Source organism: Mobula hypostoma, chromosome 16 (assembly GCF_963921235.1).
Source record: "Mobula hypostoma chromosome 16, sMobHyp1.1, whole genome shotgun sequence".
NCBI lineage: Eukaryota > Metazoa > Chordata > Chondrichthyes > Myliobatiformes > Myliobatidae > Mobula > Mobula hypostoma.
Genome location: NC_086112.1, coordinates 15,110,879 through 15,125,116, shown reverse-complemented (window position 1 = coordinate 15,125,116; position 14,238 = coordinate 15,110,879). Strand labels below are relative to the sequence as shown.

The window sequence follows — 14,238 nt, the reverse complement described above, 5'->3', positions numbered from 1 at the left end:
GCCACACCCACTCATGGGAAAGGCTTCGGGAGTCAACCCTGAGGTCAAATCTGGAGCTGGAGTCCCTAAGGCGGTCCGACGTTGCCTTCAATCTCGTTCTGGCAACTCCTGCGATGACACTGATGCCAAGCTGTATCGGCCCTTGCCCTTCCCTTGGACAGCATCGGTGGCATGGAGAGGAGAGACTTGCAGCATGGGCAACTGCTGGTCTTCCATACAACCTTGCCCAGGCCTGCGCCCTGGAACTTTCTAGGTGCAGATCCATGGTCTCACAAGACTAACGGATGCCACCACCACCACAGCACGGCACATAATTATGATTATTATTATATTAGTTTCCAAGATAAGTTAAAAAACTGAATTTTACTCTTTAGAGGAATTAAGATACATTAATCAAATTGAAAAATCTCATGGAACCTAAAAGTTAGAAGATATCCTTAAAATACCTGTGGGGAAAAATGTACCGCAAATTTAAGGAAGAGTCTTGAATCTGACAGATTGTCTTTCTGCAGATACTGCCTGATGTGCTGAGTGTTTCCAAGAGGTTTCGTTTCTGTTTCAAGTTATACATTACAAGTTATGGAACAAAGTGATACTGTATCAGGTTAGGAAGGAATTGCCTGCTTGGCTTTGTGGGATCAAATGTTAGATTAAAAAGAGTAGTTCTGTAGTAAAGTAAATCTCCCTCAGCTATTTGATTAAACAATGATCTGGGTTTTGTATAAGTCAATTGGACATGTGATTCGTTTGGATTAAACTTTATTGAGGCTCAAGTGGAAATCTATAATACATTTCCGAAGAAAACAATGACAATGGAAATAAAATCTGCTGGGAAACGGTTTTTTTTAAAGGGAAAATGCTAAAAGTACTTTAAATCAGAACAATATTTTAGATCAGATCATAAGATCATAAAACTCTAAAACATAGAATCAGAATTAGGACACTTGGCCAATCGAGTCTGCTCCGCCATTCCGTCATAGCTAATTTTTAAACTTGTTAACAAAATCACATTATATATTTTTGTTAGAAGTGTGGTTACATATGGTTTATTAGCATTTAACTTTCTAAATGTCGCAAAGATACATTTTAAGTATGAGCCGGGTGGATATATCTTAAACTTACAAACGTTTGTATAATTAAAATAAAACCCGGTTTAAACTTTACGATGGCAGATGCGGGTTTATCAATATGAAGGAACGGTGCAACAGAAATGGGTATCACATTGGTGTCTTGTCTAAGTTACAACCTCGGAAATAAACTTTTGAAGACTATCGTACGGTTTGTTTAGTGCCAATTGACTGCAAGTTTCTTTTTCGCGCAAATAAAGGCCACGGAGGGTTTAATTCGCGAAACTGCCTGTGATTGTCTCGGCTGGATTCACCAAAACAACTAGCAGACTGCTGGAGGAACTCAGCGGCTCCAGCAGCAGCGGGCGGCGGGAGGAACTGTCGACGTTTCGGGGACGAGTCCCTTGCATCAGGCTGCTCGACCCCGAGTTCCTCCTCCAAACAGAGCGTTTGTTGCTCCAGACTCCAGCGTCTGTTATCCCGCGTCTCCGCGTTCACTGTTACATCTCTTAATCTGTGCAACCATACAACTGAGCCGGACGCTTAAATCACCCTGGCTGTTCATCATTCGAACTCTCTCCCCCCACTCCCCACCACCCCGTTTTTAGTAAAACACAATGCAGTGTGGTGTCTGTGTTCATTCCAATTATCTGGTGGGTAACGATATCCAGTTTATAGCGAGGCCCGAAGATCGTTCGATGTCGATCCCTTGTCTGGCCATTCTAGGCAGGCGAAGAGCTGTAAACGCTGAACCAGAACCAGAAAAAACAATTGTGGCATCGTTTTCCGGAAGCGCTCTTTCTCTTGACATGATTTTTTTTACAGTATTTTATTTGCAGTGTACTTACTCCTCAAAGGCATATCTTCCCGAAATTTGTTGGGAACTACATTTCTTACAGTAACCGAGCTGGTGTTTTATGGGTGATGTCGGTCTGCTAACCGTACCCTGCCGGGATGTGAGGCTACCGGGCTCTAATTTCAGCAGTGGACAGTTCCCGTTGGCGATGCGTCACGACACTTGCTAAAATGAATTCCTCCGACCGCTTTTAGCAGTTCCCCCTTGCGAACATTTGATCGATATTGCTGTGGAAGGTACAGCGATTTGACGTCAGGACGATGCCCTGCGTAACATTTGGTGCGTAGACACTGTTTTCTATTCATGCTCGGAGGTACCGCTTTCATTTCGCCTGACAGCATCCAGCCCATTGAAAACGCAGCTTACCGTCTTCGCACCTACTACAGGACCAGCCTGAAGTCCCCGCAGTTCTAGCCACCACCCTACGGCGTTCTGTTTCTCCAAGCCCCTCTGTCGTACGGTATCAACACAGCAATGAAACGGGCATGTCTCTGGCAGAGATTTGCATCTTTCCTGGTGTTGGTGGTGTTTACCATCACGGACATAGCCAATGCAGACAGACAATATGTTAATGAATGGGCAGTGGAAGTGATCGGAGGACCCGAGGTGGCGAGAGCTATCGCTGAAGAATTAGAATATGATTTTGTGGGCCAGGTGCGTATTCTTTCGTTATACTAACACTTATACTGAGAAATCTAATTCCTTAAATGCGCCGATTCGCGTGTGGGGTTGGTTTACTACATGATCACACTCTCAGCCAGGAAACGATAGAATTCCTTTCAAAATGTATTAGTGGGGATAACCAACATTATGACATTATGTGCACCTTTAATAAATGTAGAGCGGAAGCAACAGGGAAGGGCGCAACAGTATAGAGTTCTCTGGGACATCTACGCTTAATCATCCGTCGTTTGCTTTTTACTTTTTAATTTCCCTACGGCGTGAAGTCTCACTCTCAACAAGTGACTGTTCCAGGCGTTGGTCGCAGGTAGATATATTAAGAGACAAACACAGTTGTAATTTTGAGGGGAAAAAAAAGTTGGAGGAAGTCAGCCAGCCGAGCAGCATCTATGGAGGCAAACTAGACTTAAATTCCAGCACCTGTGGAATCTGATGAAGTCCTGGTGAACGGGTCCGACCAGAGAAGTCGACTCTATTTATTTTCATAATGCTACCTGACCTGCTGATTTCCTCCAGCATTTTGTGTGTTTGTGTGTGTTACTTCCGATTTCCAGCATTTGCAGAATCTCTTGTGTTTATGATCTGTATCTCAATAATTAGGTTGCTCTACTGCGTGACAATACAGTCGGGTGCTCTACTTAAGTTTGCATGTGCGCAAACGTATTTTGGTCTATCCTTAAGCATTGATATCATGAATATTTCCGATTTTAATCCATTTAAAATAGGATACATATTGACCCGCTCGTGCGTTGTGTTCATAATAATGTAATCAGTTTCCAGCATACTTCGGTAACAGAACACAATCATTTAACTGGTTGTTTGGGGTAGCGTGAATGAACCGATCAACTACAGCGACGTGGGTGGCAGAGAGCGAAGAAAGCTTCAAAACTGAAAAGGCATTATAATCTGCATCACACATTCGTTTTTAAATTAATGCAAGGAGATTTTAGAAATTTGTGCCTCTTCTGCGCTGATATTAACTTCAGTCACCCAAACCGATAGTGAAAAGGTCTGCGCACATTTTTCTTAAACAGAGAATAACAGAGAACAGGTGCAGGAACACAGAAATTTCAGGTGTTGCGCGGAGACTTTAACTGAAGGTGTGTGCTGGGCAGTACGGCTGCAGGGTATATCGTGTTCCTAAATCCGATTCTTCTCAACAGGGATCCATCGGATTATTTAAATGAATGCGATTTAGAATTGCTTTTTTTTAACATTTAAGTTACTAAGCACTAGTGATGGAGAAACCCTGTTCGGTACGATTTTAAAAAAAGAGTGACTTAAGAAACACGGAGAATGCGCGGCTGATTAGTCAGCAGCTGAGAGACGCGAACTGTGGAAGTGATGGGTACATACTATTGATAGAACGAAGACTGATATATTAGACTAAACGAATAAGACTTCAGTGTTTACTTGTCGTAAGTACAGCTCTTTAAATTGTCGGGCGATAGATATAATGCGCACCATAGTTTTTTAAAAAAACTTCTAGTTGGTGGAGATCAAAAGCATTCCAGTTCCTCAGTATATCAGAATTTTTATACCAATAAAAACTTGATCAATAAATAGCAAATCCTTAAAACGAAAGGAAACAATATTAAATAACTCAACAACTTGAGTCCGTTGGCATTTTGAACGATCCACTCGTACGGTTGGATATTTAATCCTGATCGTATTGAAAGGATAAATCCAGTCCGGTAATAATGTTTCATCGCTCTACAGTATTGACAAATACAAGGCCACCTGTAACTTGTTTCACTCTTAGTAGAATATGGTTGTAGACATTCAAAAGAGAGATTTATTTTAAAATGGCATCTCCCTTCACTCGATGGTGGCTTCTTTACATACAAGGCTGGACACAATATTTAGGGTCCTGTTGTGGAGATTTATTGTTGGAGGGTGGGACTGCACAGCAGAACAGGTTAGTGAAGGACCATTGTTCCCGTGATGTTGAGAGTAAGGTCCATCCAGCCATTTACTCTTTGGTTCATACCTTCTAGTCAATTTGTTAACAAGGACTTGAGACTCGGCCTTTAAACATATGCAAATGTAAACATTATCTCTGATCTGCTGCTGGATTTATGAGGGTGGGGGAGGGGCAACCTTCTCCAGTGCAGGTCATTTTACTAGAATAAGTTCCTGTTAGTCTTGCAAGTTAGTTTGGTCCACCGTGAAATTGGAGATGAGATATAACTTTACGATGATGCTGGCTTGTTTGATGTCACTCTTCACTGAGGTTTGCGAAAATGATCCTGGGAGTGAAAGGGTTAATGTATGAGGAGTGTTTGCGGAGTACTGACTGGAATGTAGAAGAATGACGGGGGGGGGGTGTTAGAATCTCATTGAACCTATCAAATAGTGGAAGACCTAGATGAAATGGACATGGAGAGGATGGTTCCAGTAGTGGAGGAATCTAGGACCAGTCTATAGGACTTCCCTTTGGAACAGAGAAGAGGAGGAATTTCTCTCTCTAGAGGATGGTGAATCTGTGGAATTCATTGCCACAGACAATTGTAGAGGCCAGGTCATTGGGTATATTCAAATAAGAGGTTAATAGGTCTTGATTAGTAAATGTGTCAAAGGTTGTAGGGAAAAGGCAGGAGAATGGCATAAAGAAGAACAATCGATCAGCCAAGACCAAATGGCAGAGCAGACTAAATGGGCAAAATGACCTGGTTTGCTAGTATGGTTTTATGGTCTAATGGTGTGAGTCAATATGTGGGTCAATTGTTGAGAACTATGGCTCACCTGTCAACATGAAGCAAATGTAAAAAGGATGCTCCAACCAGTCTATTATTGACCAGCACAATTGACAAGGATGTGTATATGGCTATTCTGAACCTAAATTCCTGTTTTGATGGTTTTGAAAGCTGTTATCCTATTTTATATTTTATATTGATTATTGATCCTAAGTCTCTTTTTACATCTTTCAGTTCAATCCATTCAATGAAAGACTATAAGACATAGGAGCAGAATTAGATCATTCAGTGCTTCAAGTTTGCTCTGGCAATCCATCATGACTGATTTACTATTCCTCTCAAACCCATTCTCCTGCCTTCTCTCCATATCTTTGTCATCCTGAATCTATCAAGAATCTATCAACCTCTGCCTGATCTACTGAGGGTGTGCCCTCTGGTCCTAGACTCCCTCACTATAGGAAACATCCTCCACCATCCTCTCTATTGAGGCCTTTCAATATTTAATAAGTTTCAAAGACATCCGCTTCATTCTTGTAAACTCTAGTGAGCACAGGCAAAGAGCCATCAAACGCTCCTCAAATGTTAAACCTTTAATTCCTGAGGATTATTCCAATGAACCTCTCCAATACCAGCACAACTTTTCTTAGATAAGGGGCCCAAAACTGCTCACAATACTCCGTGCAGTCTGACCAAAGCCTTATAAAGCCTGAGCATTATATTCTTGTGTTTATATTCTCGTCCTCTCAAAATGAATGCTAACATTGCATTTGCCTTCCTTACCACTGCAGTTCACCTTTAGGGAATCCCGCATGAGAACTCTCAAGTCCATGTGCACCTCAGAGTTTTGAATTTTCTCCTCGTTTAGAAAATAGTCCATGCCTTTATTTGTTCCACCAAAGTGCATGAGCACGCACTTTCCGACACTATATTCCATCTGCCACTTCCTTGCCCATTCTCCCGACCTGTCTAAATCCTTCTGCAGACACTCGGCTTCCTCAATACTTCTTGCCTCTTTGCCTATATTGTCCTCAAACATGGCCACAAAGCAATGAATTCCTTCATCCAAATCATTGATGTATAACAAGAACAGAAGCAGTCCCAACACCAAGCAGAAAGGGTCCACTTTATTCCCATTCTTTGCCTCCTGCCAGTCAGCCAATTTTTCTATCCATGCCAGTATCTTCCTGTAATTCCATGGGCTCTTATTATATTAAACAGACTCATGTGCAGCATCTTGTCAAAGGCTTTCTGAAAATCCAAGTAAGAAACATCTATTGACTCTCTTTTGCCTATCCTGCCTACTATTTCCTCAAAGAATTCCAACAGATTTGTTCAGATAAGATTTCTGCTTAAGGAAACCATGTTGATTTTGAGCTGTTGCGTCTTGTGCCTCCAAGTACCCTGAAACCTCATCCTTAATAATAGACTCCAACATCTTTCCAACCACTGAAGTCAGGCTAACTGGTCTATAGTTTCCTTTCATCTGCCTCCGTCCCTTTTTTAAGAGTGGAGTAACATTTGCAATCTTCCAGTCCTCTGGAAATATTCCAAAATCTAGAGGTCATTACTAATGCCTCCACAATCTCTTCAGCTACCTCTTTCATTACCCTGGGGTGTAGCCTATCTACTTTCAGACTTTACAGCTTCCCAAGCGCGTTCTCCTTCATAATAGCAGTGACACTTACGTCTTTCCCAGACATTCTGCTAGTATCTTCCAGAATGAAGACTGATGCAAAATACTTATTAAGTTCATCTGCCATTTCTTTGTCCCCACTACTACCTCTCCAGCATCATTTTCTAGTGATCCAATATCCATTCTCATCTTTCTTATACTCTTTATTTATTTGAATTTGTCTTCTTTTATATTGTTGACTATCTTACTTTCTTATTTCATCTTTTCTCTCTTTATGGCTTTTTAATCTGTCTTCTGTTGGTTTTTAAAAGCTTCCCAATCCTCTACCTTCCCACTAATTGTTGCTATATCTTATGCTCTCTCTTTGGTTTTCATGCTGTCTTTGACTTATTCATCTTTGGGATGTATCTTTTCCGAATTACTCCCAGAAACTCCAAGCCAATTCATTCTGCCATCATCCCTGCTAGTGTCCCTTCCAATCAATTTGGCCAGCTCCTCTCTCAAGCCTCTATAATTCCCTTTACACTGTAATTCCTTTCAATACTGATGCATCTGATTTTAGCTTCTCCTTCTTAAACTGTAGGGTAAATTCTGTCTTATTATGATCATTGCCTCCTAAGGGCCCCTTTACCTTAAACTCCCAAACTGAATTATTACATAACACCCAATCTGGAATTACAGTTCCCCTAATGGCCTCGACCACAAGCTGCTCTAAAAAGCCATCTCATAGGTATTCTACAAATTCCCTCTCTTGGGAAAATCCAACCAGATTTCCGCAATCTACCTCCACACTGAAATCCCCATGACTATCAAAACATTGCCCTTTTTAAATGCCTTTTCTATCTCCCATTGTAATCTGTAGCCCACATTCCGGTTACTGTTCAGAGGTGTTATATAACTCCCATCGGGTTCTTTTTACCCTTGCAGTTTCTTAATTGTACCCACAAGAATTCTATATCTACTGATCGTATGTCACCTCTTTCTTTGAATTTCATTTCATTTTTTACCAACAAGAGCCATGCAACCCCCCTCTGCCTACTTGCCTATCTTTTTCATACAATATGTGTCCTAACTTGATCCCACCTTGATCTCCTTTCAGCCACGACTCAATAATGGCCACAACATTATATCTGTCAATCTCTAACTGCACTACAAGATCATCTACCTTATTCCGCATACGACATACATTCAAATATAGCACCTTTAGTCTGGTATTCATCACACCTATCAATTTTGGCCCATCTGTTACACTTAAACTCATTCCACCAAATACAATTTTGCCCTATCATTCCCTGTCCTTCCTGACAGTCTCATTACACACTGCATCTGGTTGTATATCAACTGTCCCATCTTCAGCCCTGTCACTCCAGTTCTCATGCCCCTGCCAAATTAATTATAATTTCCCCAACATCTCAAGAAAATCAATCCACAAAGATGTTAGTGCCCCTTGAGTTTAGGTGTCACCCATCCTTTTTGTATAGGTCATAGCTCTCATTGAAGAGATCTCAATGATCCAGAAATCTGAAACCCAGCCCCCGGCCAACATTAGCTGATATCCTTTGCAGGGAACCCTGAATGGAATACGAGGAGTCTGGCAGAAGGCAAAAGGAACCCTTTTCAGCAGAGGAATTGAAGAAAGAGCCCTCCCCCTCAACAGTCTTCCTTTTTCGCTTTTCTGTACAGATCTTCCCCCACGTTGCATAGAGGTTGTGGGAAGGAACCCCATTTACCTGCTCCTCTGGAACTCCAGCTTTAAGCAATGCCAAAAACATTTTTTTTCAAGATATGCAGGATCCCCACTCCCCATCGCTTACATAATTACTGTAACTGTCTATGCACACCTCTTCTACATACTCGAAACCTTGTAATAATTGAATCGCTGTACTATAGAATGACCAACAGCTGGTGCTATTAAAGACAGCAGTGCCCCTTTTATTGGGAAAACTGCCACCATGTGTCCAAACATTCTAGAAGTTTATTCAATATCCTCTGGTGGGCTACCGCTATCGCGGTATATTTCTGTGGTAAGAGCCCACTGGCAAGGAACTTTAGAAGCCTGCTGTATTGAGCTCCACTTCACCTGGGCTTTTAAATTCCATTCAGTAAGAGTTTAACTGCAGCTTTTTCTTGAATAGTCATTCATTATGCTCAGGAGAAGCAAGCAGTGTTCTAAGGGCATTATTGATCATGTGTTGGGATGATTGGCTCCCTATTGGACCCGTCTCTCTGTTAGGATCACTCCAGTACCTCGTCATCCCATATACTCAATAACTATGTGGCCAAAGACTCCCCAGCCTTTTGTCCGTACCTATCCCCCTAAACTCACTAATTCTTTGATGGAGAATCCTCTGAGGTCTGTTGTGTTGGAAGTGTCCATTACACCATCCCCTGAAAATTCCTGTGCCTCCTCCCCCTCCCCCTCCTGAGAGGAAGAAGCTGAAGGCCCATGTCCCCACGTCAGGTTAGAGAAAGCATAATCACTGGCCTTGTCTGTACTGTTTGGGACACATGATCGAGAGGGCGATCATCTCGAGGATTAGACCAAAGGATCCACTCTATTCTCTCTCTTTCATATTCATCATCCAGCTAGATATCCCCATCTCCCAGCCCCACAGTAGGACCGTCGCCCTGTCTCAACATGGCTCGAACCTTAACAGGATAAGGTTCCCACCAGGCCCTTCGAGCCGCCTCTAAATTCTGTACTTTCATTAGCCGACAAGTTATCTGTGTATTTGTATCTTCTAACTTTGCAGCCCTACTCTGAGCCATCAATAGTGATTCGCTCAGAATAATACAGCGCTGACTGAGATCTTCCAATTCATTCTTAAAACTAGCGATTATTCTGTAGTGATGCCTTATAATTGCTGCAAAAGCTGGAAAGCATACTGCCAGCTGTCTTTCCTCCTGGGAAAACCCAGTGAGTGAAATACGGAAACAATGTGATGTCCCATTTCAACCCTGGTGTGACCTAACTGGCCTGACCAATCTACCGTCATTCCTTAACCCATTAGTAAGTTAACGAGACTTCCAAAGCCTGTGGTATTATCCATCCAACCTGGGACTCTGCATCGCTCAAATGGAGGGTCCTCTCTTTTAAATAACCCCTTAAAGAAACGCATTTCTGCTCAAAAAGCCAGACCCTGCTCGCAGCACCAAAATGTAATGTTGAATCAGGTTCGCAGGTCTGCCAAGTGAGACAGGAAGTGCACTGACTTCGAATAGGTATATTAATAATTTATTTACAACCAATAAATATTCGACCAAACATTCATGCTCCCCAGAATTACAGACACTGCAAAGCTGAATACTCAGCAAACACACGTACATTCAATGAACATACTGAATGAAAAGTGCGTATCTTCCCAATGGTCTCGGCTTGAACAATGCAAGAAGACAACAAGCCCCTTCTGCATGCTGTTTTATACACCCAGGATATCTGAAACAGGACACCAGGCTTCTATCCAATGGGAAAAGCAGCTGCAGCTTCTAAACTAACCAATCACAACAGAAGGGACTTTCGACAATCAGAATAAGTCACACCTCCACAGGACACTCACTATATTCTCTTTTCAGGACTTCCTCCCATTTCCTACCTATGTCACTGGCGCAAATATGTATCACAACTTCCAGCTGTTCAAACCCCCCCCCTTTTAGAATGCTGTGGACCCGATCCGAGACACCCCTGACCCTGGCACCTGGGAGGCAACATACCGTCCAGACATCTCTTTCACGTCCACAGAATCTGCTGTCTGCTCCTCTAATTATGGAATCCCCTTTCACCACTGCAGTCTTCTTCTCCCCCTTCCCTTGGGAGCAACAGAGACAGATTCAGTGCTGGACATCAGATCACTGTAGCTTTTCCCGGTAGGTTATTCCCCCATAACAGTATCCAAAACATATACTTATTATTGAGGGGAACAGCCAGTGTGGGACTCTGCACTGGCTGTCTATTCCCTTTCTTTCTCCTGACAGTCACCCATGCACCTGACTCCTAGTACTTAGGGGTGACTACCTCACTGTAGCTCCAAATCTATCAACTCTTCTTTTTCCCGAAGAACGTGATCTCTTAAGGAGTTGCAGCTTGATGCACTTCATGCAGATGCAGCTATCAGGGAGTCCGGAGGTCTCCCAAAGAACCCACTTCTTACATAAGGACCATACCACTAACTCTGTACCCCTTCTCGATACACTAGCTATGTACTAACAGAAAACTAAACTTACTAGAAACTTACATAGAACCTCCACCTGTGCTTACCTAAGCCTGTTCTTGCATAAGCCTCTTGAGCCAAGGCCTGGGCCACTCTAAAACTGTCACTCCAATTACACCTTGCCCCTCCTGAGCGCCTAAGAGATCAATATGAATGCAGCCCATTGTAAGTCCCGGAAGCACCTGAGCCCTTTTTAAACCTTGTGCTGTGTCACCAACAAACGTCCTCTCGTGCTGATAGCAGCCTGCCATTGTCTATCTATCAACTCCTCACTTTTCCATATGTGATTAATGTTAATGGCACAGCTAGTGGATGAACTGCCTCACTGCTCAGCGCTTCAAGCTCAGCCCTGACCTCCAGTACAGTCTTTATGGTGTTTGTACATTCTCCTTAGTGTTATAGAGCACTATAGACTCTCTGGCCCTTTGGCCCATCCAGTCCATTTAGTACTATTGATCTCCTAATCCCATTGACCTGCACCTGGAGATTACCCTCCACACCACACCTACCCAACTACTTACCTAACCTTCTCTTAAATGTTGAAATTGAATCCACATCCATCATTTCCACTGGCAGCTTGTTCCACACTCTCACCACCCTCTATGTGGAGTTCCCCCTCGTGTTCCCCTTAAATATTTCACCTTTCACTTTAACCTCTGACCTCCAGTTTCCCTCCATGTGCTCCAGTCTTCTCTCACATCTCAAAGATGTGTGGGTAGGTAGGTTAATGCAGGTGAGTAGCACAGTACAGGGGGAAGTTGATGGGAATATGGGACTGAAATGGGATTAGTGTTGGATTAGTTTAATTGAGGACTTTACGTTCAGTGCAGACTCACTGGGGTGAAGGATCTGTTTCTATTCTGTTGGGTTGAATTTCTATCCATGTCTAATACTACGGAGAACTATCTAATACTACAATTTAATGCTTAGGTACACAACTTTAATGGGTGTTTGACTAGTAACAGAGATAACTGGAATGGGGTGTTCTCATACTGGTGGAGGAGTGAGGAGTGAGGTTGCAGTGAGAAGCTGTGGTGGATTATACAGAACTCAAGAAAGGCTCATTTGAGTTGAAAGGGTACCATCCAGTGTATAGTGGTGATATTAAGTTATAGTTAAATTATCAGATTAATAATCCAAAAATTGTGGACTACCAATGATCTGAGAGCAAATCTTACCAAAGGACCCATGATATTTAAGTTCAGTTAGTTATCTGAAATTTAAGAGAAAAAAGCAGAACCAATCAGCAGTTAAATTGACCACAAAAGCACTGGATTGGTATAAAAAATTGTGTAGTTTATTAATGTCCTTCAGGAAAAGAAATTTCCTATCCTAACTGGTCTGGTCAAAATGTGCCTTCAGACCCATCCCTTGTACTTGCCTTCTGAGGTGGGCTAGAGAAGCGTTCATTTGTAGGTTTTGCATTTTGCATTTTGTAGGTTCATTTTGCAGGATCTCCCAGTGGCCACACATTTTAATTCCACATCCCATTCCCATTATGATATGTCTATCCACGGCCTCTTCTACTGTAAAGATGAAGCCACACTCAGGTTGGAGGAACAACACCTTATATTCCGTCTGGGTAGCCTCCAACCTGATGGCATGAACATTGACTTCTCTAACGTCCGTTAATGCCCCACCTCCCCCTCGTACCCCATCCGTTATTTATTTTTATACACACATTCTTTCTCTTACTCTCCTTTTTCTCCCTCTGTCCCTCTGACTATACCCCTTGCCCATCCTCTGGGTTCCCACCCCCTTGTCTTTCTCCCCGGACCCCTGTCCCATGATCCTCTCATATCCCCTTTGCCAATCACCTGTCCAGCTCTTGGCTCCATCCCTCCCCCTCCTGTCTTCTCCTATCATTTTGGATCTCCCCCTCCAGTTCCCACTTTCATATCTCTTAGTAGTTCTTCTTTCAGTTAGTCCTGACGAAGGGTCTCGGCCCGAAACTTCAACTGTACCTCTTCCTAGAGATGCTGCCTGGCCTGCTGCGTTCACCAGCAACTTTGATGTGAGTTCCTTCATTTGTAGGTAATGATTAGTAAATACTGGCCTTGTCTCTGATTCCCAGCACGTGAAAAACAAAACAAGTGTGAGCTTAAATGGACCAGTAGTCCAACACTAACTGCACATAAAATTGGTGTGAGAAGCAAATTAGTCAAATCCTGAAGGAGGAAAGGTGAAGGGAAACTACTGAATGATTTGAGGTCCTTCACAAGTACGTAGAAATGACAAGTGCAAACTATAAATAATTATGGGCTAGGAAACTACCGGAAGAAATGTTCAGAGTATTTTAACAATGTGAGTGTTATTAATGAAGAAGTTAGACCTTTAAAAATGTGCCTCAGAATAGCTAAGTATAGTTTACATCCTGTTTCTAGGGTGTGGAAGACTCTGTTGAAGCTAGATTAATTGTTGTACTAATGGGCAGCTTGCTCTGCTGCTTCGTGGCACATTGAGAGTGAACTCAGTGAAAAGCATGACTCCAGAAATTATCAAACAAGTAATGCAGGGTAGGTTTCTTTCCTTGTAAGATATTAGTTAATCAATCAGATTGCTACATAAAATAGCAATTTTAATGGATGTTTATTTATGTATAATTGCTAAATTGCAATATTCATTCCAGGAAGAAGGCATTAAACTGCAGTTATAACTTTTATGTAGTATATTTTAAGTTGCTTGACTCTATGTGGACACCTATGAGTCAAAAAAGCTAAAAATTAACACATTCCCATTACCATGTAATATATATGCAAATTAATGGCAGAAATTTTGTTCCCTGTGCTGATCCGGGGCATGGGAGAGAAGTGGAGCTTCTACTGTATTTCAAACAAATCCAAAAGAGGAAACAAAATGAACTTGGGCAATTGTAGATCTAGAAGTTTATACCAATAATTTACATAGAAACATAGAAACATAGAAAACAGGTGCAGGAGTAGGCCATTCGGCCCTTTGAGCCTGCACCGCCATTTATTATGATCATGGCTGATCATCCAACTCAGAACCCCGCCCCAGCCTTCCCTCCATACCCCCTGACCCCTGTAGCCACAAGGGCCATATCTAACTCCCTCTTAAACATAGCCAATGAACTGGC

The 14,238-nt window shown here is 42.4% G+C and overlaps 1 protein-coding gene across 1 annotated transcript in view; it reads left to right on the top strand.

Moving 5' to 3' along the window:
- The first annotated feature begins 1,795 nt into the window (after window positions 1–1,795).
- Window positions 1,796–14,238, top strand: part of pcsk1 (proprotein convertase subtilisin/kexin type 1) — a 68,508-nt gene continuing 56,065 nt past the window's right edge. Inside the window, exon 1 of the mRNA XM_063069141.1 lies at window positions 1,796–2,577. Within this exon, the coding sequence (XP_062925211.1) occupies window positions 2,398–2,577 (180 nt within the window). The 5' untranslated portion in view covers window positions 1,796–2,397. The remainder of the gene's footprint in view (window positions 2,578–14,238) is intronic.